This window comes from Bos grunniens, chromosome X (assembly GCF_055505025.1).
Source record: "Bos grunniens cultivar Pamir isolate PY7600 chromosome X, Bosgru_T2T1.0, whole genome shotgun sequence".
Taxonomy (NCBI): Eukaryota; Metazoa; Chordata; class Mammalia; order Artiodactyla; family Bovidae; genus Bos; species Bos grunniens.
This window is the reverse complement of record NC_141194.1, coordinates 112,003,192-112,023,413: the sequence shown is the minus strand read 5'-3', so window position 1 is coordinate 112,023,413 and position 20,222 is coordinate 112,003,192. Positions and strand designations below refer to the sequence as shown.

The window sequence follows — 20,222 nt, the reverse complement described above, 5'->3', positions numbered from 1 at the left end:
CTTGGAGGATATATTATTCAATTTGGGCATTGTGTGTGTTTGGGGGTGGGGAGCAGTGTCTTTCCCAGCTGTGAAACTTATTCCCAGGATTCCAGACACCCAGCATGTCCTGTCCACATTTGCAGCTTCTCCTCACACATTTCTTCCCACTGAAATCTAGACCATGCTCACAAGTGGCTGAAATACAGTCCAGATGACCAAATAAATTGTCATTTCAGTATACTTGGTAATCAGCTTTCCCAGGGCAGAGAGGATGGCTAGCCAAGGGAATACAGGGAAATACTTCAAAGAGCAAGATTCGCATTTCTTCAGGATTTGTAGCAGATGGGGGGTGGTAGAAAACACCTCCTTTGCCCCTGTGGTCAACAGCAACGCTTCAGGAGCCAGGAAGGACCCCTTCCTTCCTGCCTCAGAAAGAGGTTTCTCTGGGCTTTATCCAAGATGCAAAAGGACACCTCACAGCAATGATCCATTTCAGACTTTCCCATCAACCTCATGGCACACTGCCTGTAAGTCTGAGGGCTGCCACCAACCAGCCTCATCACAATCACCTCCCACAGAAGGAACCCAGTTTCTCAAAGCCCCAAACCACCCTGGCTCAGGCACTGACACTTGAGTGCTCCTCCTGGAGCCCCACCACCCCTTCCGGTGTTGCCTTGTTCCGTGGGACTAGGGGACATCTCTCCACCTTCCTTGTGTGACTGTGGCTCTGAGACCATTGCTCGAGGTGGGGGTGTCCTGCTTCTCCTAGTGTCCCCACTGCTAACATGGCCTTTCATGGAGCAGAAGCTCCATAAAGGTCTTCGGAATAAATGAGCCAGTGAGCAGGGGGCTCAGATGAACTGTCTGCTACTTCCTTAAATAACCCAGGCAAATCCAAATAAACAGAGATAATTTAGTTTTTGAGAATGATACACAAGAAGGACAGAAGCATGAATTCACTATGATTACTTTTATCATCTAATTCTTCCCCCATCAATACGACTGCTCAGTAAGTTCACATTTCCAAAACAGTCCTAATTCCAATTCCACTGTATCCTGTTCAGGACCACAAAACAAGATGGAAGAGTTCCCAACTGCTTTTACAAAATAGCAAAACTCTTGTTCTTGAACTGGGTAAGCACAAACACATTGTGATCAACTTCATTCACAAAGCTGAGACACTGAACTTTATTTAGCCTTCCATTACAACAATTCAAGTTTGACAATTTTCTAAAGGAAACAGAGATGAATCTGCCTGTCATCATAAAGAACAGGAACCCAAAGACGCTACACAATGGCTCCCCCAACTGGCCCAGGCCCTCAGTTCTGAGAAGGCTGAATGCTCCCTCTTCAATCACAAAGGGAAGGATTACCCTGGCTGCCGCTCTGGCTCAGGCCTCCTTGTCCTTCTCCTTTATAGCCTCTGTAGACTGGAGTGGGAAGGCCCTCCAAGCCCTTTGTCTGACCCTGAGCACAAATGCCATGACTTGCTGTTTGCTGGTCTCCGCATAGGCCCGGGGACCCCACAGGAACTCGTAGTGAGCAGGGTCACTGTCAGGCACCTGCCGGTACTCCAGGTACCCCTCCCGCACCCACACTTGGGTCAGCAGCTCCCTGGGCTCCCCAAAGATGGAGTGCTCCCTCCCAACACACACCCCCATCCTGCTGAGTGCTCCCCAGACCACTTCCTCAGGGGCGGGGTCTCCATTCCTCATGATCAGGCTGAGGACCAGCACCAGGAGACCAGTCTTGGGCAGGCCCCGCCCATTGCTCTGCATTGCATCACAGGTGAGGCCCAGGGCAGGGATCATACCATAGGTGTCCTTCCTGGGGTATACCCCCCTCACCTCCACACCAAAGACCAGCTGCAGGCACTCCAAGGCTAGTCTGAAGACCACCGGGAAGTGCTCCTGGTTGTCCTTGAGGACCTTCTTCAGCATTTCTGCCTGGGAGGTCAGCTCCTTGGCTCGATACTTGAGGAGCAGGAAGTTCATCAGGTTAGTTATCATCTCCTTCAGAGCTTGCAGGGGCAAGGCCTCCCCAGGGGCTGAGGAGGACACTGTGGAAGAGGAGGCCGAGGGGGATGCAGCCTTCCCCACCTCAGCCCCCAAGAGCTGCACCTCCACCGGGCCCTGGGCCTCGCCTGGGTCTTGAAGGTCTTCTTTGAGTTTGCTCAGCTCACTCATCTCCACCAAGAGCACGATGCCTGTGATCAAACCCCAGACAGGCGTGAGACAGGGGGACAGATGGGGACCACGGGGCTTAGGGGAGGAGGGGGTGGGAATGGCCTGGGCTGAGAACCCCACTGCCCCTGTGGTCAGTGCACAGAGGCCAGACGGGACATGAGGAGCAGCTGAGGACCAAGCATCTCCCCAGCCCAGAACCCACGGGAGGCCTTGGGCGGTCTGATACAGGCCACTTACAGGTCTCCCCTTGAGGGTTCACTCAGACCTCACAGGGGCACTCATCCTGGGCGGCCAGTCCCTTGGCTACCTGAAGGAAGAAGTGAAGTGGCTCCCCAGGGTGCAGTCAGCACAGCCTGAGATTTCTGGCACTGACAAAGCAGGGCGATTAGGGCCTTCTGGGGTCTCCTCTGTTCTGGGATAGGGAACCCCACTCAGGAAACCCTCCTCACCTTCACTCCTGGTACTGCCTGGACCTCCTCTGCTCTCTGACCTCAGGACACGGGCCTCAGACTTCCGCCTCAGCCTCCTGGTTCCTGGAGCTCCTGTGAGAGAAATGATCAGGACACCTTGGGGGTAGAGTGTGGCACAGCCCTGGGCCTTTTGTGCTTGGAGGAGTGGATTCTGTGAGGTCTCCCCAGTTGTGGCGTGGGAGGTCCCCTCAGGGCTCCCTTGTAGTTCTCCCCTTTCCCTTGGCACGGCCTGGACCTTCCCCTTTGGGGGCCTGTAGGGTAACTCAGAACAAGACCCGAGTCTGTACAGAAAGTGCTGAGGGGCCCCACATTTGGCCACACCTGCTCAGGGCCTCCCGGGGGTTCTAGGCTGGGGAGATGCTTGGTCCTCAGCTGCTCCTCATGTCCCGCCTGGCCTCCAAGAACTGACCACGGGGCAGGCATCTGCTCAGTCCGGGCAGTCCAGCCTCTGCCAACCTGAAGCCTCCACCCTCCACCCGAAAACCTCACATCCTGAGGTCCCTAAGCCAGACAGAGGTCAAGAAACTGCTCACCCCACTCTGGGCCCTCCAAAACCCTCTTGCAATGGTCAAGATCCCTCCCCGTTGGGGTCTAACAGCCTCAGTCCATCCTCACATGGAGCCTGGACTCCAGGCAGCACCCAGGGCTGTCCCATCTGCCATTTTGAGACCTCGCCACTTTCACAAGGCCTCCAGTCTCTCTGAGACCCTATTGTTAGGAAGTCAGACAGGCCAAGTGTGCTCTCCCCGCAGTCTCCCAGGGCCAACTACAGGGGCAGGGATTTGTGGGGTTCTGTCGGTCCTCACTCAGGGTCCCCCCAGTCCTCCTGCAGGTACCTCACCTTGCCTCCGCACAGGACCTGGATTCTCACCTCTCCGCAACTGAAGCCCCACCCCTTATTCCAAGACCCCAGTCTCTTGAGGACCCGGATGTCAGGAGGTCAGCGCATGCCTGTTGCGCTCATCCTGACCCAACGGTTGCCCTGGACTGACAACAGAGATGGGCTTCTCTGAGGTCTCCTCTGATTGGGGACCAGGGTCCTCTAGTCCCTCCTCAGGGTCCTCAATTTGACACCCCGCAGGACCTGGGAATCGGCCCCCCTGAGGCCCTGCCCCATATGCGAGGTCCCCAGTCTGAGACCCAGATGTCAGGAAGTGCGACCCTGCATGTTGGGCTCATCCTACCCCAGGGTCTCCAAGGGCCAATAGCAGCTACAGGCTTCTTTGAGGTCTCCTCTGACTGGGGTCCAGGATCCTCTCAGTCGTCCCTGAGGGTCTTCATCTTGAAACCCTGGAGGAGCTGGACTTCTTCCCTCTGCTCACCTGAGGCTACATCCCTTTTCCCAGGTCCCCAGTTTGTCTGAGACCCAGATGTCAGGAAATGCAGCATGTGCTCATACACCGTCTGTGCTCCCTGAGCCTTGATGTGAGGGTCCCGCCTCTGTTCAACACAAAGGGCATCCCCGGATCTGCCAGGGCTCAAGATGAGGTCCTTGAGGGAGGATATAAGGAACCCCACAGATCCCTGACCCTGCTGTCAGCCCTGGGCCGCCCTGGTGGTAAGATGAGCACTTGGCAGCCTGTTCTGACTTCGCATCTGTGTATCAGAGACATTAGGCAACTGTTAGAAGGGGCAGAGCCTCAGATGGGCAGAGGGAAAGATCTTAGTTCTTTTGAGAGTCAAGGTAAGGACTCTGAGGAAGGATTGAGCGGACCTTGGGCCCAAGAGCAGAGTGGCCTCTGGGAGGACATAGGGCGGATGAGCACATGCTGTATTTCCTGACATTCGGGTCTCAGAGAGACTGGGGTACTGTTGGAGGGAGTGAAATTCTTGACATTCCGGGTCTCAGAGAGACTGGGGTCCTGGTATAAGGGCTGGGGCCTTAGTAGGGGACAGGAGAGAATCCGAAGTCCTACCTGGAGACAAGGTGAGGTCCTGAGGGAGGACTGAGGGGACCCCAAGGGAGGACTGACAGAAGCCCACAGATCCCCGCCCCTGTTGTCCGCGCTGGGAGCCCCTGGGGTGAGAAGGCACACTAGGCCTGTCCTGACTTCCTGACATCAAGGTCTATGAGAGACTGGGGACCTGGTGTGAGGAGCAGTGGCTCAGGTGGGGAGAGGACAAAGCCCAGGTGAGTTGGCTCTTCCCATCAGGTGGCCAAAGTATTGGAGCCTCAGCTTTAGCATCAGTCCTTCCAATGGATATTCAGGGTTGATTTCCTTTAGGGTTGACTGGCTTGATCTCCTTGCTGTCCAAGGGGCTCTCAAGAGTCTTCTCCAGTGCTACAGTAGTACTATTTTATACATAGTAGTGTGCATCTGTTAATCCCAAACTCCTAATTTATCCCTTTCCCTGCTTTTCCCCTTTGGTAACCATAATTTTGTTTTCAGTCTTTCTGATTTGTAAATAATTTCATTTGCATCACCTTTTTAGATTGCACCTATAAGTCTTACCATAGAATATTTGTCTTTCTCTTTCTGACTTATTTCACTTAATATGATACTCTCTAGGTCCATCCTCAGAGAAGGCAATGGCAACCCACTCCAGTACTCTTGCCTGGAAAATCCCATGGGCACAGGAGCCCGGTAGGCTGCAGTCCATGGGGTCATGAAGTCAGACATGACTGAGCCATTTCAGTTTCACTTTTCACTTTCATGCATTGGAGAAGGAAATGGCAACCCACTCCAGTGTTCTTGCCTGGAGAATCCTGGGGATGGGGGAGCTTGGTGGGCTGCCGTCTCTGGGGTTGCACAGAGTCGGACACGACTGAAGCGACTTAGCAGCAGCAGCAGGTCCATTCATGTTGCCACAAACGGTATTACTTCGTTATTTTTCATGGCTGAGTAGTATTCCTGTGTTGTGTGTGTGTGTGTGTGTGTGTGTGTGTGTGTGTGTGTGTCTGTGCGTGGGTGTATACCACATCTTCTTTATACAGTCATCTGTCAATGGACATTTAGGTTGCTTCCATATCTTGTCTGTTGTAAATAATGCTACAATGAATGTTGGTGTGCATGTATCTTTTCACATTAGAGTTCCTGTCTATCTAGGTATATATTCAGGAATGGGACTGCTGGATCATATGGTAGTTCTTTTTGTAGTTGTTTAAGGAACCTCCATACTGTTCTTCATATTGAGTGTACCAACTTACATTTCCACCAACAGTGTACGAGGGTTCCCTTTTCTCTGCTCCCTCTCCAACATTTATTCTTCATAGGATTTTTGATGATGACCATTCTGACCAGTATAAGGTGATACTTCATTGGAGTTTTGATTTGCATTTGTCTAATAATTAAGAATGTTGAGCATCTTTTCATGTGCCTGTTGGCATTCTGTGTCATCTTTAGAGAAAGGGTCTTCTTTGGAGAAAAGTTTTCATGTCAGGGTCACACAGGCTGGGTGGCTCAAACTACAAACCATGTTGGTTCAGGAGGCCAGCAGCCAATGTGGAGGTGTCAACTGACATTGGCTTTTGTGAGGGCTGTGGAGAGAGTCTGTCCCATCTCTCCCCTCTCACTTCCGGGGCATTGCTGGCCATGGTGGGTGTGCCTGGGCTTGGGCTTCCTCTTCACCTGGAGTTGTCTTGTGTGCCTGTCTGTCTCTAAATGTGTCATTTGTATGGGGACAGCCATTCTGTTAGAGGAGGGTCCATCCTAATGAACTCACTGGACTTCCATCAGCTCTGTGAAGACCTTTCCTTTGTCTGTAAGGTCACGCTGAGGTACTTGGGACTGAGGCTCCAGCACCTGAACTTGAGGGGACACAATGTGACTCCTCACACCCTACAAACACTCTGAGGTAGGAACACACTGGAATGTTCCAAGGATGGAAGGATGGCCTTCATAGCTATTGTGGGTGAATCCAGGGGCAAGGAGAGCAGGCTGCCAGGGTAGGAGGCAGATCATGTGGGACCTCGTGGGCCTGTGAGAACTGTGGCTCTGCTGTGCTTGGGGAAGAGAAGGCCCAGGATGCCCTATGCTGGGTGCCTCTGAGACTACGTCCCCATCCTCATAGTCTCGTGGAAACGGAAGCTCCCTGCTAGAGGTGCTGAGAATCTACTGAGGTTCAGGCCAGCGGCTCTGCTCCCCTGCCATCACCCCACTCCAGTAAACAGGGACGCCCTTCCAGGTACAAGGAAAGAAGTGAGGAAGGAGGTGCATGTGATCAAGTCCCCTGCAGTAATGGGCTATCTCTCTATCCCTGGCACCTCCTCAGCCATGGAAAGATGTGAGAGTAACATAGTGGGTTATTTGAGGTTTGAATTCTGTAATCCCTGCATGGTGCCATTCCAGGCCTTAGCAGTGACACAGAGTGCACCCGTCCCAGTAGTTCCTGCTCTCCTTCGTTCTTTCTCTAGGCTCTAGGTGGGGGCTGGGGCATCTGCTGACAGTGGAGGCAGTGGTGTGGGAAGGGCTGCAAGGAACGTGGTTCCCAAAGGCATGGGGAAGACACCTGGCAGGGCCGTCCAGGGCCAAGGCCAGATTGGTTTGCACGGATCTGTGCTCAGCAGGCCTGGGCTAAGATGGGGATTCTGCAGAGCATGGGCAGGGATGGGGCCAGGGAGTTGAGGGGTGGGGTGGGGGCAGTGTTTGGGCCGGGGGAAGCCAAGCCCAGGACTGTGTCTGTCTGTGCTGAAAGAGGACCACAGCCCTGCCACTGGGCTGTGAAGCCTAGGGGCTTGCCCTCCTGCCTCACTGCTCCCAGGGTTTAAGGGCCCTCTGTCTTGGAACTCACCACATGCCTCTCTCCCACTGCCCCGCCCTCCTTCTTGACCTCCCCACAGACTGCATGTGATGGATGGGTCCTCTGGGTTGCCAACCCCTGTCAACGGACAGTGTGGAGATGGATGGAAGGAGCCAGCCCTCTGTGACCCATCCCCTCCCCCATATTCTGTATTAGCAGGCTTGGAGGATGCTCGGACATGTGGAGCTGATGTCTGGCCCAGGGCTGTGAGCTTGGAGGCTGCTGTGTCAGGCTCCTGGCCTTTGTGGTTCTGTGTTTCCACACCCACGTGAGGTCCTGGGAGCCCTGGGAGATGAAGTTCGGCTGTCTGTCCTTCCGACAGCCTTACGGTGTCAAGACCGTGGAGATGTGGTGGTGGCCCGTGCTATGTGGACCCAGCACTCTACCCTGGCTGTCCACATTGGGCACTGGGACTGGGAGGATGTGGACTGGCAAGAGCTGCTAGAGCAGAGGCTGGGGATGAGCCCTGTCCAGATCCAGGCCTTGCTGCGAGATAGGGAAAAGTTCGGCCACGGAGTGATCGCTGGCAAGTGACACCCTGCCCCGCGCTGCCCACATGGCCCCTGGTGCTGCCCTGGATCTCAGCCAGCTTGTGGTCATTTGTTTTCTGTTGAACCGGTTGGTAGGGGGAGGAGGGGTGGGGCTGAGGTTTCTTCAGAGGGGCAGCGAGGGTCCCTGGGCTTGGAAATGGTGGCCTGAGGTGTCTGACCCCCACTCTGGGCCTCAGTCCCCATTTGTGCTCTGAAAGGCAGAGGCATATCCGGGTCTGCCTGTGGCACTTGCCTCTGTGTGTGTGGGGGGGGGGGGGGGAGGGTGTGCCCAGCAGAGACCATAAGAGGTAGAACAGCACCCAGTCTGGGTTCCCCAGCCCTAATGCCTGCAGCCGGGCCTGAGCAAGTCCCCTGACTCCACAGGAGTGAGGCCCCACAGCAACTTCTGTCTGCTGGTGAATCGCTTGGGGACCTGATGTCTGTAGGCTCCCCGCTGGTGCCCCCCTGTTCTGTCCCTGAAGCCTGCAGTGGGCAGACTGAGAGGTGCCCATGGCCTGGTGGGTTCATGGAGCACCAGGCCTCTCCCTTTCATTTCACTCCCTCCCTTGCTTGGCCTTACCCCGAGTTCCCTTTGCTGAGGTGAATCCGCCTGAAATGCTCAGCCAGAGGACCCAGTTCACTCTGGGTCTCTTCTGTGATGCAGTCTTAGTCTCTAGCAGGCATGACTTTGAATCGCCTTGTTCTCCTTCTGTGTCCTGTCTTTGCACACAGGTCTCGTGGATGGGGGTCACTTTGCTGTGCCCAGAAAACCTAGGTTGTGATGAGGTGGAGGAGCTGGAGAATCAAGCCATGCTGCCCGACCTGCAATGGAAGTGCCTGACTGCGCTTGCCGACCCTCGCTGGCTGCTACAGCCGGTCCTGGGGAGGGCCAGGAAGGACATCTTCCAGGTGGACATCCCAAGCACCTGACCCACTTTGGTCAGGAGGCCTCTCCAGACTGGGCTCTCGAGAGGAAGGTGACCGAGAGACCAGCTCATGGTGACACCATCTGGTCGCCACCATGCCCTGGACATGCTGGTCTGGTTCGGTCTGAATCCGCCCCACCCTGCAGTGAGCTGCCCACTTGGTGCAGGGCTGGGGGCCAGGACTCTGGGCTCAGCAAGAGTCTCCAGGACTGTACCTTTACAAAAAGATGTCACCACTCGTTTTGGCCCTGCTGGGTCTTTGTGCTTGAGAGAAATGTGTTGTTAAGAAACCGGTTAGTGCTTTTCCCTCTCTGTTCTGGTCCAAATTCCCCGATATTGGAACAGTGTCCAGGGGACCGATGGGGAATGCCGGGGGTGAGGCTGCGTGTCAGCAGCTGGCTAGGCCTCCAGCACATGGAGAGGCCCGCAGGCCCAGAAACCAGCCGTGGTCTGTCCTTGCAGGTGACCCTTGCCCTGCTGAAAAGTGTCCCTTGGCTCACAAAGCATGTGTGTTGGACACAGTGCCTGGCTGCTCCATATCCAAAGTTAGGCTCCTAAATACAGCTGTGGGGGCAGAGCAACAAGGGCTGGTGTTCACCTTGTGGAAACTTGTACTTGTGTTTGGATTTGAAGTCATGTTTTTGCAAGGCCCTTGGTGAGTGGGGTGACCCTGCTTTCCAGCGGGCCTCTTGCGGTTGCCCCTGGATCAGGGTCTGGAGAGGCTCAGCTGCTGATCAGAAACTTGTGGCATCATCAGCGGACCCAGGAGGAGCCCATTCTGCTTCAGGGTGCATGACTCATGGAAGGTGACACTCCCATGGTCAGGAGCCAGACCGGGTCTTCTGCTGTGTGGCAGGCAAGGAGCAGGGACCAGCCCATCTTGGGCTGGCCTCAGCGCATGGCTCCGGAGCCACACTCTTGGCCGAATGTGTGAAATGCTACTGCTTCAGATGAAAAGGTACCATGGGGACTGGACTGAGGCCTGCCTGGGGCGTGGGCTTCCAGCCTCATCGGGCTCACCCAGTGCCATGTGTGAGTAGCATGGACAGACAGAAAGAACACAGACTTGCAGTTCTCATTCAATACTTTATTTATTCCCATGGAGTTTTGCTGTACTTTATTAGAGCTAGAAATACATATTTTTATTACAAGAGAGTGCTTTTGAGTGTCACTAGGGACCTGGCGGCTCAAGGATTGGGATTGTCCTTAAACTGCTTACAGAGGGCACACTTGTAAACTGAGGAATCCTCCTGCTCATCCACCTCAGGGGCCTCATTTGGGGCCACAACTGAAATGACAACCATCACAATGGAATAATAGATGTACATAGTCATCACCAAACCATAACCTGGGTACTCTGTGGGGCTCTAGGGCAGTTCCCCTGCGCCATCCCTTCCTGCAGTAGCTGGGGTACAGACGTGGCATTGCTGGACATGCCCTCTCCACTGGGCCCACCCTGCTCACTAGGGAGATGGTTTGCCCTGGCCCCCTCAGCTACACTGCTCATAGACCAAAGGCCACAGAACACAAATGAGCACCAGCCAAGCATTCTGTGAGCTGTTTGGATTCCTTTCTGGGCCTTCTTGTCAGCCTCTTGGGTGGACTCATTGTGATGGAATTTAGGAGTCTGGTCACCACAGCTTGCTTCTTTCTCTTTGGGGTCGCTGTTGCACTGGTGGAGGGCTAAGCACTTATTCTGGGGTCACCTTTCCTCCAGATGTCCTGCAGGAGGAGAGGTGTCTCTCTGAAACTTGGAGTTCCGATAGATCTGAAAGGAAATGAATCACTTTAGCCACTGTGTGGGAGAATAGCAATTCCTCACTGCCCTCCTCCCCACCACGTCTTGACCTTGCCTAAATATGGAGATACAGTCTCTTCATTCCTGGCAGCTTATGAGGCCTTAGTGAGTGTGCTCCCTAGAGGTCCCTCAGGGTCAGCCTTCCTTGAAGTGTTACTGGCTCTCCCTGATTTCAAGTGGCCCCTCAGGGTCTGGAGTCACCCCTATGGACCCTTTGTAAGGGGGTTGGTGGAACATGACAGGTCCTGCTTTCTCCTCTTTCCTTAACCACCCTCTCACGAGAAAAAAGTTCTCCTGGGAAATGAAACCAGTCCAGCACTCAGCTTGTCTAGTCTAGTCTCCCCAGAAGGGCTTTCTACATTACCATCATCCTCTTCTTCCCCACAGAGTGACCCGAAGGTCAGATTTTCCTGAACCCATCCAGGTTCAGTTCGCAGATGAAAGTCTTGATGCTGTCTGTCTTGAAGATCCTGTCTGCGCCCCTGCACTGCAGGACCTCTGTCTGGAAGAGATCTGCTTTGATGACCACCATGTCTCCCTCGTCATTCCAGTGCAGAGGTGACGGCCGCATCCTCCACCATCACCCAGAGCTTCTAGGGAAGGACAGCCTGAGGACGGCATTGTTCTCATCCTCGTTGGCCGTTTCTGGGTTTGGGCCCTGTGGTGGCAGGTTGTCTTGGGCTCTCGGGTTGGTCACCCTTCTTCTCCAAAGCCACCCCTGAGAATCCACGTTTGGATCCAGGGAGGAATCATGGCGGTCCCCTGCTGTGGGCTCCCCATCAGTTGATGGGGCCAGTGGGGCTGCAAGCACCTCGTGGGAAGCCAGTCTACCTCAGGAGCATTCTCTACCCAAGCAGTGAATGCTCAGGGCAGAAGGGCCTCAGACCAGGGTCTCAGTTTCCAATATTGTCTGGAGATTCTAGAATCTGGGTCGTGGGCCAGGCAGCCAATTAAGTAGTCCCTTCCTTACTTGTTTCATGATGTCACAGAGGTCATGTGGAGAGGCAGCTCTGGCCCAGTGTAGGGGAGGGGAAAGGGGATGGAGATGGGATCCATAGCTTGTCTCTTATCTGAAAGTACAGAAAAGTATGTTTCAGGTTGCCTGTAAAGGCTCCCATCTGCTGCCAGGTGCTTGCTTCAGGGGGCCAGGCCTTGGATGGGTTGACACACCTGCCCCTGGCTCCACTCCCCTCCATACCAACCGGCAGGCCTGTGGTTGGCTTCTGCTGAAAGGCCAGGCCCTGGTGAGTCCTGGTTCAGCTACCACTGAGAGAGACCGCAGGGGTCAGATGGGCCCCTAATGACTGTCCCTTCCATAAGATGGGGTCCATAGCAGGCTGATTGGCCTAGCCTGATTTGGTGGTTCTATCCCTTCACCCCCTGTACCCGGCCTTGCCCCTCTTCTGGCTTTGGTCTCTTGCAGCTGGTGCTGCCGATGGTAGGTCCTACTCAGATGACCCCAAAGTAAAGTCCCGATGGGACTACCTACCCCAGATCTGGGGGGACCTCACAGAGTCAACCCCTCATACCAGCACTGAAGGCCGAGGTCTGTGCCACAGTCTACCCCCGGGGTGCCCCCTCCATTTGTCTCACGGGGGCTCCAGGAACCAGGAGGCAAAAGTGGAGGTCTGAGGTCTGTGTTCTGAGGTCACAGGAGTGCCAAGGTGAGGTGGGTGTCCTGAGTGTGCACAGGGGCTCCCCATCCCAGAACAGAGAGGACCTCAAAAGGCCCTAATCCCCCCACCTTGTCAGGCCCAGAACCTCAGGCTGTACTGGCTGCAGCCTGAGCCGGAATTTCTCTTTCTCGTTTGACAGGGGACTGACCACCAAGGAGGAGCGCCCCTGTAACGCCCAAGAGCAGCCCTCAAGGAAGACCAGTAAGTGGACTCAGTCAAAGCCACCCATGGAGCATCTCAAAACTGAGACCATTTACACTCTGTCTCTTTCCCAGGTCAGTGGTCTCCATTTGCCCCCTGCCACAGCCACACTGGGCACAAGACCCCAGTCATCATGCCTGTGGTCCCGACGAATGAGCTCTGCACTTCTGAGGAAGACCTTCAGGGCCAAATCCAGGCCGAGGGCCCAGTGGAGGCACAGCTCCTGGGGGCTGAGGCGGAGGATGCCTCAACCCCTCTGGCCTCCTTCCCTCCAGTCTCATCTTCCTCTGCCGCTGGAGATGCGGAGATCTTGCTCAAGCAGGCTCTGAATGGGATGACGACTCAGCTACTGGAGTTCCTGCTCCTCAAGTATGGCACCAAGGAGCCGATTTTCCAGGCTGAAATGCTGAATACAGTCCTCAGGGATAACCAGGCCCACTTCCCAGTGGTCTTCCGTAAAGCCACACAGTGCCTGCGGCTGGCCTTTGGCCTGGATATGAAAGAGGTGGACCACAGAGAGCACATCTATGTCATGGTCCCCGTCCTGGGCCTCACCCTCAATGAGATGCAGATGAATGAGCAGAGCATACCAAAGGCTGGCCTCCTGGTGACGGTCCTGAGCCTGATTCTCCTAGCAGGGGACCGGGTCAGTGAGGAGAACATCTGGGGAGCACTCAGCAGGATGGGGGTATTTGCTGGGATAAAGCACTGCATCTATGGGGAGCCCAAGGAGCTGCTGACCCAAGTGTGGGTGCGGGCGGGGTACCTGCAGTACCGGCAGGTGCCTTACAGCCACCCTGCTCATTACGAGTTCCTGTGGGGTCCCCGGGCCTATGCAGAGACCAGCAAGCAGAAAGTCAAGGACTATCTGCACAGGGTCAATGGAAGGGGTCCCAGGTTCTTCCCACCCCGGTGGGCATAGGTGTGAGGGAGGAGGAAGAGGGGCCCTGAGCCAGAACAGCAGCCAGGCTCCTTTCAGGCCCACATCCAGCAGCTTGTCCTGGGGGTAGGAAGGGAGGCTGATGCTTCCCTCTGTGTTTGAAGAGGGAGCATTCAGCCTTCTCAGTCGTGACGGCTGGGAGAGTTGGGGGAACTGGTGTGTAGCATCTTTGGCTTCCTGTTCTCTACAGTAACATGGAGATCCACTTCTGTTTCCTTTAGAAATTTTTCAAATGTTATTCCTTTTAAAAGAAGGCCTAACGAGCTTCAGTGTCCAATTATGTTAGTAGCGTTGATCACAGTGTGTTTGTGCTCACCAGTTCAAGAACACGAGTTTTGCTGTTTTGTAAAAGTGATTGTGAACTCTTTATTTTATTTTGTGATCCAGAACAAGATTACATGGACTTGGAATATAACTATTTTGGAAATATGATACTACTTAGTAAGAATTAGGAAATAAAATGTATTTGAGGTGAGTTCCTCTGTACTTCCTGTCTGTCATTTTATACAGCTAAACTATCTCTGTTCAACTGGATTTTTTCAAGTTATTTTTTAAGAAAGCACAAAAAGCCTGATCCGACTTAATAAGTGCCCCGCTCTGGCTCACTTATTCCACAAACCTTCATGGAACTTGTCCTCTCTGGAAGGCCCTGTGTTAGCAGTGGGCACTCTAGAAGCAGGACACCCCAACACCTAGAGTGATAATCTAAGAGCTGCAGTCACATGAGGAAGGTGGAGAAACGTCCCCTAATTCCTCAGAAGACGGCAACTCGGTGCATGGCAGTGAGGTCCAGGAGGAGCACTTGAGTGTTGATGCTTAAGGGCGGTGTGGGGATTTGGGAAGCTGGGTTCATCCTGTGAGAGCTGATGGTAATGAACCTGGGTGGTGGCAGCAGCCAGAGTTATACACAGTGTTTTATGGGTGAGAAGAAAATCTGAAATGGGACATACACATTAGAAGATCGTCTTCTGGCCTAGATAAAATTCCTGGGGCAGGAAGGGATGTTACACTGTGGTCAGAAACAGTTAGACACCTGTTTATGCTGCTTGATCTAGGTACACCAAAAATTTGCAAAATGGGGAGTGGTGAGTGGACTTTGGTTTGCTGCACAATCTACTCAGTCTTGGAGAATATAGTTGAAGATGTCTTGCTAAGCACCCCCAAACTTTTGGTAGGCTTTTAATGGAGTGTCTTCTTTGAAACTGGTGGCTGTGCACTTAACCTAATGGATGAGCTTATCCAGGTGGTCAGACCCTAAAGCCATAGATGAGGAGGGGTTATGGAAACCACAGTGGCAAAATCTGCACTGAACTTGAATTCACACACCTCAGCATTCTCCTTGGAGGTGGAAAGTGCGGCATTGTGCATATCCTAGCTAGATTTTATGAATAAAACTCCCACTGCCCTTGTTCTCTCACTGTCACTTGCCTGATACCTGCCCTCATGAAGCTCATGGCTGTCGGGGAGCCTACGGGCACCTTGCAGGTGCTCAGGCAAGTCCCATCGTGTGGAGGCAGCCGGCCTCCCAGGGGAGACTGTGTCTGGCATCAGGAGGCAGGGGCACATCCTCAGCTCACTGAGACTGTGGGCAGCATCACTGCAGAGGGAAGGGCAGAAAGAGCACTGGAGGGAGCTGGGGGGACCCCTCCCTGACGTTCACAAGAGCCTTGGAAACTAAATCAGATCTTGCATTTGAAAGTGGCAACACAGAGTAGTGACTAGAAACAGTTGGAGAGATTCAAGTCACGTTTGGCTTTCTCAAAAACTCCTCAACTTCATCGCAGGCTACACCTACTGGCTGCTGTCTGTTGAGCACCGAGCACAATGCAGGGCAGGCGAGAGACTCCAGGTCCTTGCCCACATCTCTCCTCCCTCTGCTTCCTGGAAGCTGCCTGCAGGGAACATGGGATCCTAGGTAAACCTCCAACAGTTTGGGAATAAATACCTGATCAACTCACCAATTTAAATACAAAGACAGAAAAACACTTTTCATATAAGTAACAATAGCATCTTGTTTGGGGAAAAAAACATCCCATTTGTGCTGATATCTGGGGTGCAGTGGAAAGACATTCTGGAGGAAGGTGCTGCCACATCCATGGGGCTGAGGTCCCAAGAAGCTGGAAAGGCTCCTTCCTGACTGATTGATGGAAGCTCTGTCCAGGCGCTGTCCATGCAGGGCCAAGGTGAGGACCTGGGCTCCTCCCAGTGGCACTGATCTCGTGAGGCAGCAGTGAGTGGTTGAGTGAAATGACATCTTAATTCCCTGCCCAGGAATTGAACCTGGGTAGCCTGGATGAGAGCCCGGAATCCTAGCCTGGAGACTAGCAAGGGCTAGAGGCTGAATGCTACTGTTTCATGGATCATTGCCTCCAGTGAAAAATGCATTTATCACAGAGGCAGAAACTGTAAATGCAGGCACAAAGTTTATTATTAGAAACATAGCACAACAAGTGGGAGAGCACATAAAGAAATGGCTTAGTTGAGACAGAAGCAGGCAGAGATGCAATCCTGGAGAGAAAGAGTGTGGATGTCACACCTGGTGAGCAGGAGCACAGTCAAGAGGCGGTAAAACCATTTATATGAGGCAGTCCTGGATTTTTGTCTTCCTTCAGGCCTATCATCTGGTTTCTTTCTCTACACCTGACCTCCCTGGGACACTCCCCTGCGTTTGTACACACCCCTCAGCCAAGATGGACCTCGAAGTGAAGGTTTCCATGAGGAGCAAGATTCATTATGGTCTTGCATTATCCCTTGACTTTTGAGCCACAAGGAGCCTTGCTTCACATGTCTGATGTTTCCCTTGTCCCAAAAGATGGGGGAGTGGAGATCCCTTTGTCCTTTACTCAAACAAAGTTTTGCCCCTCTTTGTCCTTGCCATGACTGTTGCATTTAGGTATTTATAAGAGACAAACACTGGCTATTTACGCTGTCTGTATTGTTTTATTCATTTCAGAAAGCAAACAGGAGGCTGATTGTAAGTGCCTCAACTGTAGCTGACCTATCCCTTGTCACAGGGGATACTAACATTTGTAGGTACCCAGCCTGGAGCCCCTTCCTTGTGCCCCATGAAATGCAAACAGGAGGACCGTTGAAAACATCTAACTTGGAGTCCATCCATCCATACTCCTCTGCCTTACTGTGTGATGTATAAATACTTTAACCATAATAGTAGTGGTTGCTGCTGCTGCTGCTGCTAAGTCACTTCAGTCGTGTCCAACTCTGTGCAACTCCGTGGATGGCAGCCCACCAGGCTCCCCTGTCCCTGGGATTCTCCAGGCAAGAACACTGGAGTGGGGTGCCATTGCCTTCTCCAATCGCAGTGGTAAATGGTTACTAATTCTGTTCCATTTATTCACTGGGACAACAACATGATCTGACTTGCCAAAATAACCATCAGGGCACAGAAGCCTTGAGATATAGCTTTGTGATTGAGTCCAACACAAATACATGGGAGTCATACTCCTGGAATTTCTGACAGGGCACAGAGATTGCCCCTGCCCGTGACTTCAACCTCCAAAGGCTAAGTCTCTGTGTCTAACTTGCATTTCATTCTGTTGTTCACTTTTGGTTCCATTTCAGAGCACGGTGGTCATAGTAATTTTCAGAAAGCAGACATTAAAAGGGAAGACCCTGCAGAGATCAGCTTAATCCAGGCGAGGGGGTCATGCCACTGTATCCTCCCCACACTGATCCTGTGAGTAGTCTCTCACAACGAGCTGCCCCCAGGGAGGCAGCCCCTTCAGTGGAGGGCAATTCTGGAAAAGAATTTTGCTTTGAGTCCTCATCCACCAACTCCGGTGGCCCTGGGCAAATGAGTGGGCTAGTCACAAGGAGGAGATCTGGGTGGCACCACAGCATCCACTATAATCCACCCCTCCCAACACTGACATACACTCCCTTCATCTGGAGAGATCACCTCATCTGAGGACAGCTCCTTGAGGATTCTGGTTGGTTTCCTCTCCTCCTAAAGAAGCTCAGAGAGAGAGACTGGACAAATGCTGGGCCCTCACAGATGCAGCAGCTGCTGCACCACAATTGATGGTCACTCTCTCTTGCCCGAGATCCGTTCTAAATCCCCTGTGCTCTCAGCCAGGACCTCGGCCATTTCCAGTGGCTTCCCTGGTGAGGTAATACAGATTTTGTCCCTCAGGGTTCTGAAGCCCTGGGCCCGATGCCCTTCTCAGACCCTTGCTCTTGGACTTGTCAATTCACCACTGAAACACAAGAGAAGATTCTTGTCTTCACTGCAGGAACACAAGACACATCACCTGGCTGTTAGAGATGTTTCCTCGCTGTTCCCCCTGTGCCAGAGTAACCCGCACACTCCTTAGGATCAAGGTCAGCACTGCCTGCCAGGATGGGGACAATTCTCTGTGTGTGCTGGTCCCCTAGCAGGAGGAGCCCAAAGTGCCCAGATGGGTACCATGGCTCATGGGTCAGTAGGACTGCTATCGTGCCTCCTGGGGGAAACTTCTAGCTTTGGGAACAGCCTGTCGTGTGTCACCACTGTCAATAGGGTAACCGGTAGCCACATGAGGCTGGGTATTGTGTACTCAAATGTGCTTAGTGTGTCCCAGGGCCCGGCCTTCTACATTAATATAATGTGAAGTCAAATGTAAATAGCTAGATGTGGCTAATGAGGAGAGTCCTGCTGTGGAAATATGGAACCTACTCTTGGGAGACTGGAAGTACAAGTTCTCTGTGGGTCCCTGGGAGTGATGGATGGTAGGTGGGGTCATGGGTCCGTGGGAGTGGTGATCAGTGGGGTCACTCTACATGCTGGTTCAAGGACCATGTATCTTACTTCGTGGGGGAACTAAGGATGACAGATGTGGAGTGTGTCTGATCCCTGGAGAGTGACAACCCAGCACCATGGGCTCCCATATCCCAGTGTGCACATCACATGTGCTTTGTAGAGGTCATTCCATTGCTCCAGAACACCAGCAGCTTCTGGAATGTGGGGGCTGAGACAGCGACTTTGAATCTCACAGCCACTTGCCCTCTGAGCCCCTGGTATGCTATTAGAGGATCTCTTGGTCCTGCATAGTTTTGTGAAATATTCTGTGTCACTCAGTCCTGCATTCTGTGAGCCCTCAAATACTGGCACCAGACAATGTGCTGCAAGCAGGAAAGTGAAACCCACATCGAGAATGTGTACCTATCAATTTCAGCAAAGATAGTCCTCTCCTCCTTCAAGGATGGAAGTGAGATATTGTGATCAACTCACCATTGATAGCTCAATGGTTTTCTTGAGGAACAGTATGGCACTGAGGATTCAGCAGTACTCTGTGATGAAAATAATATAATTATATATACAGAAATATATATATATGTATATATTTATAATTTAATGTGTCTAGAATTACGTATTTATATACATAAACACATTTTTATATATACTATAGAAAGGCAACCACATCAGGATGGGTAAGCTGGGAAGACTCATGGTATAGTCAAGAGCCGTACCCTGTGTGGGCAATGCACGCAGAGTAGGATAATCACCACTGCAGATGTTCTTCCCAGGAAGTGAGGGGTCCAAGCCCCACGCTGGGCACCTAGCCTGTAGGTCAGGCACCAGAACAATAGGCCCACAAAACATTGGTTTGAAGGAAAGTGGGTCTTACTCTAAGGAGAGCCAGGCAGCTTTAGCAGCTAGAGACTCTGCTTTTCAAGTACATACAGAAAATCTCAGCCACTCCAAGACTCTGTGTGAATGCAGAAATTTAAAAGAGCCTGCGTGAGACCTACCTGCTCATCTCTGAGAGCTCCTGGAGAGGCAGTAGGTAAATGGAGCTCACCCTGGGGCAGAGCTACTGGTGGCAGCCACTTGAGGGTGCTCGTTCTACCAAAGGACACGGGTGCTGGCAAGTGCCATTTTGAAGTCCTCCCTGTCACTTATTAGGAAGACGTCTCAGCCCCACCAGGCAGCTTGTTGGCATCAGTACTGGGAAGACTCAGACCAAACAGATAGGTGAGCATGGCCACAGCTCCACCCATCAGCACGCCAGTTGCATTAGGATCCTTGGAGTCCCCTGCCCACACAGGACCTGGCCCTGCCACCAGGGTGCCCAGGATGGTGCTCCACCCACCAGTGTGCCCATATAAGCCCAGGGATCCTCAGCTCTGCAGCCAGAGGCCCAAGCCCTGCCCCATCCACCAGTAGGCTGGCACCAACTTCAGCAAACCAAGGCAGGCAGTCAGAAACCCTGGGACCAGCTCCGCCTACCAGATGGCTGGCACCCATTCCAGGAACACATGCTCTGTAGCCGGGGTCCCCAGGGTTGTGCTGCACCCAACAGTGAAAAAGCAGCAGCCCCAGGTCCACTGTAGCCCTACAGCCTGCCATGTCAGGTCCAAGCCCACCCGCTAGCAGGCAAGCAGCAGACCCGGGACCCCATAGGAGCTGGATTTCTAGATGAGAAGGAGGATACTTGATTCAGGACACCCTGCACCCTGAAACCAGCTGTGTCAGGAATGAGCCCCACACAACAGCAGGCTAGCACTAGATCTGGGAACCCTTGGCTGTGTAACCATCCACCCCAGAACACTGCTCCACCCACCAGTGGGCTGGCACTAGACCTGGGACCACCCAGGTCTCAGCAGCCAGACACCTCATGACCCAACCGCACCCACCAGTGATCATCAGCCTCTGCACAGGCAAGGCCTGGCAACCAAGCAGACCAGGGGTCAGCAATGCCTACCAGGCTGCCCAAACCAATCAGCCTGCCTCAAGAGACGGGACCATGCAGTCCTCACAGGGGCAACACTAGAGC

The 20,222-nt window shown here is 53.2% G+C and overlaps 1 protein-coding gene and 2 pseudogenes across 1 annotated transcript; 2 read left to right on the top strand and 1 right to left on the bottom strand.

Moving 5' to 3' along the window:
- Window positions 1–1,146: 1,146 nt before the first annotated feature.
- Window positions 1,147–2,184, bottom strand: LOC147341183 (melanoma-associated antigen 10-like). The gene has a single exon (XM_086389271.1). The coding sequence runs from the start codon at window positions 2,166–2,168 to the stop codon at window positions 1,374–1,376; it is 795 nt and encodes a 264-aa protein (XP_086245397.1). The 5' UTR covers window positions 2,169–2,184; the 3' UTR covers window positions 1,147–1,373.
- Window positions 2,185–7,670: 5,486 nt separating this feature from the next.
- Window positions 7,671–11,024, top strand: LOC147341182 (protein EOLA1-like; annotated as a pseudogene).
- Window positions 11,025–12,642: 1,618 nt separating this feature from the next.
- Window positions 12,643–13,799, top strand: LOC147341181 (melanoma-associated antigen 10-like; annotated as a pseudogene).
- Window positions 13,800–20,222: the final 6,423 nt, after the last annotated feature.

What these genes read in the sequence shown, in the direction of transcription:
- LOC147341183 (XM_086389271.1), bottom strand. Translation starts at nt 2,168, where the DNA reads ATGAGTGAGCTGAGCAAACTCAAAGAAGACCTTCAAGACCCAGGCGAG.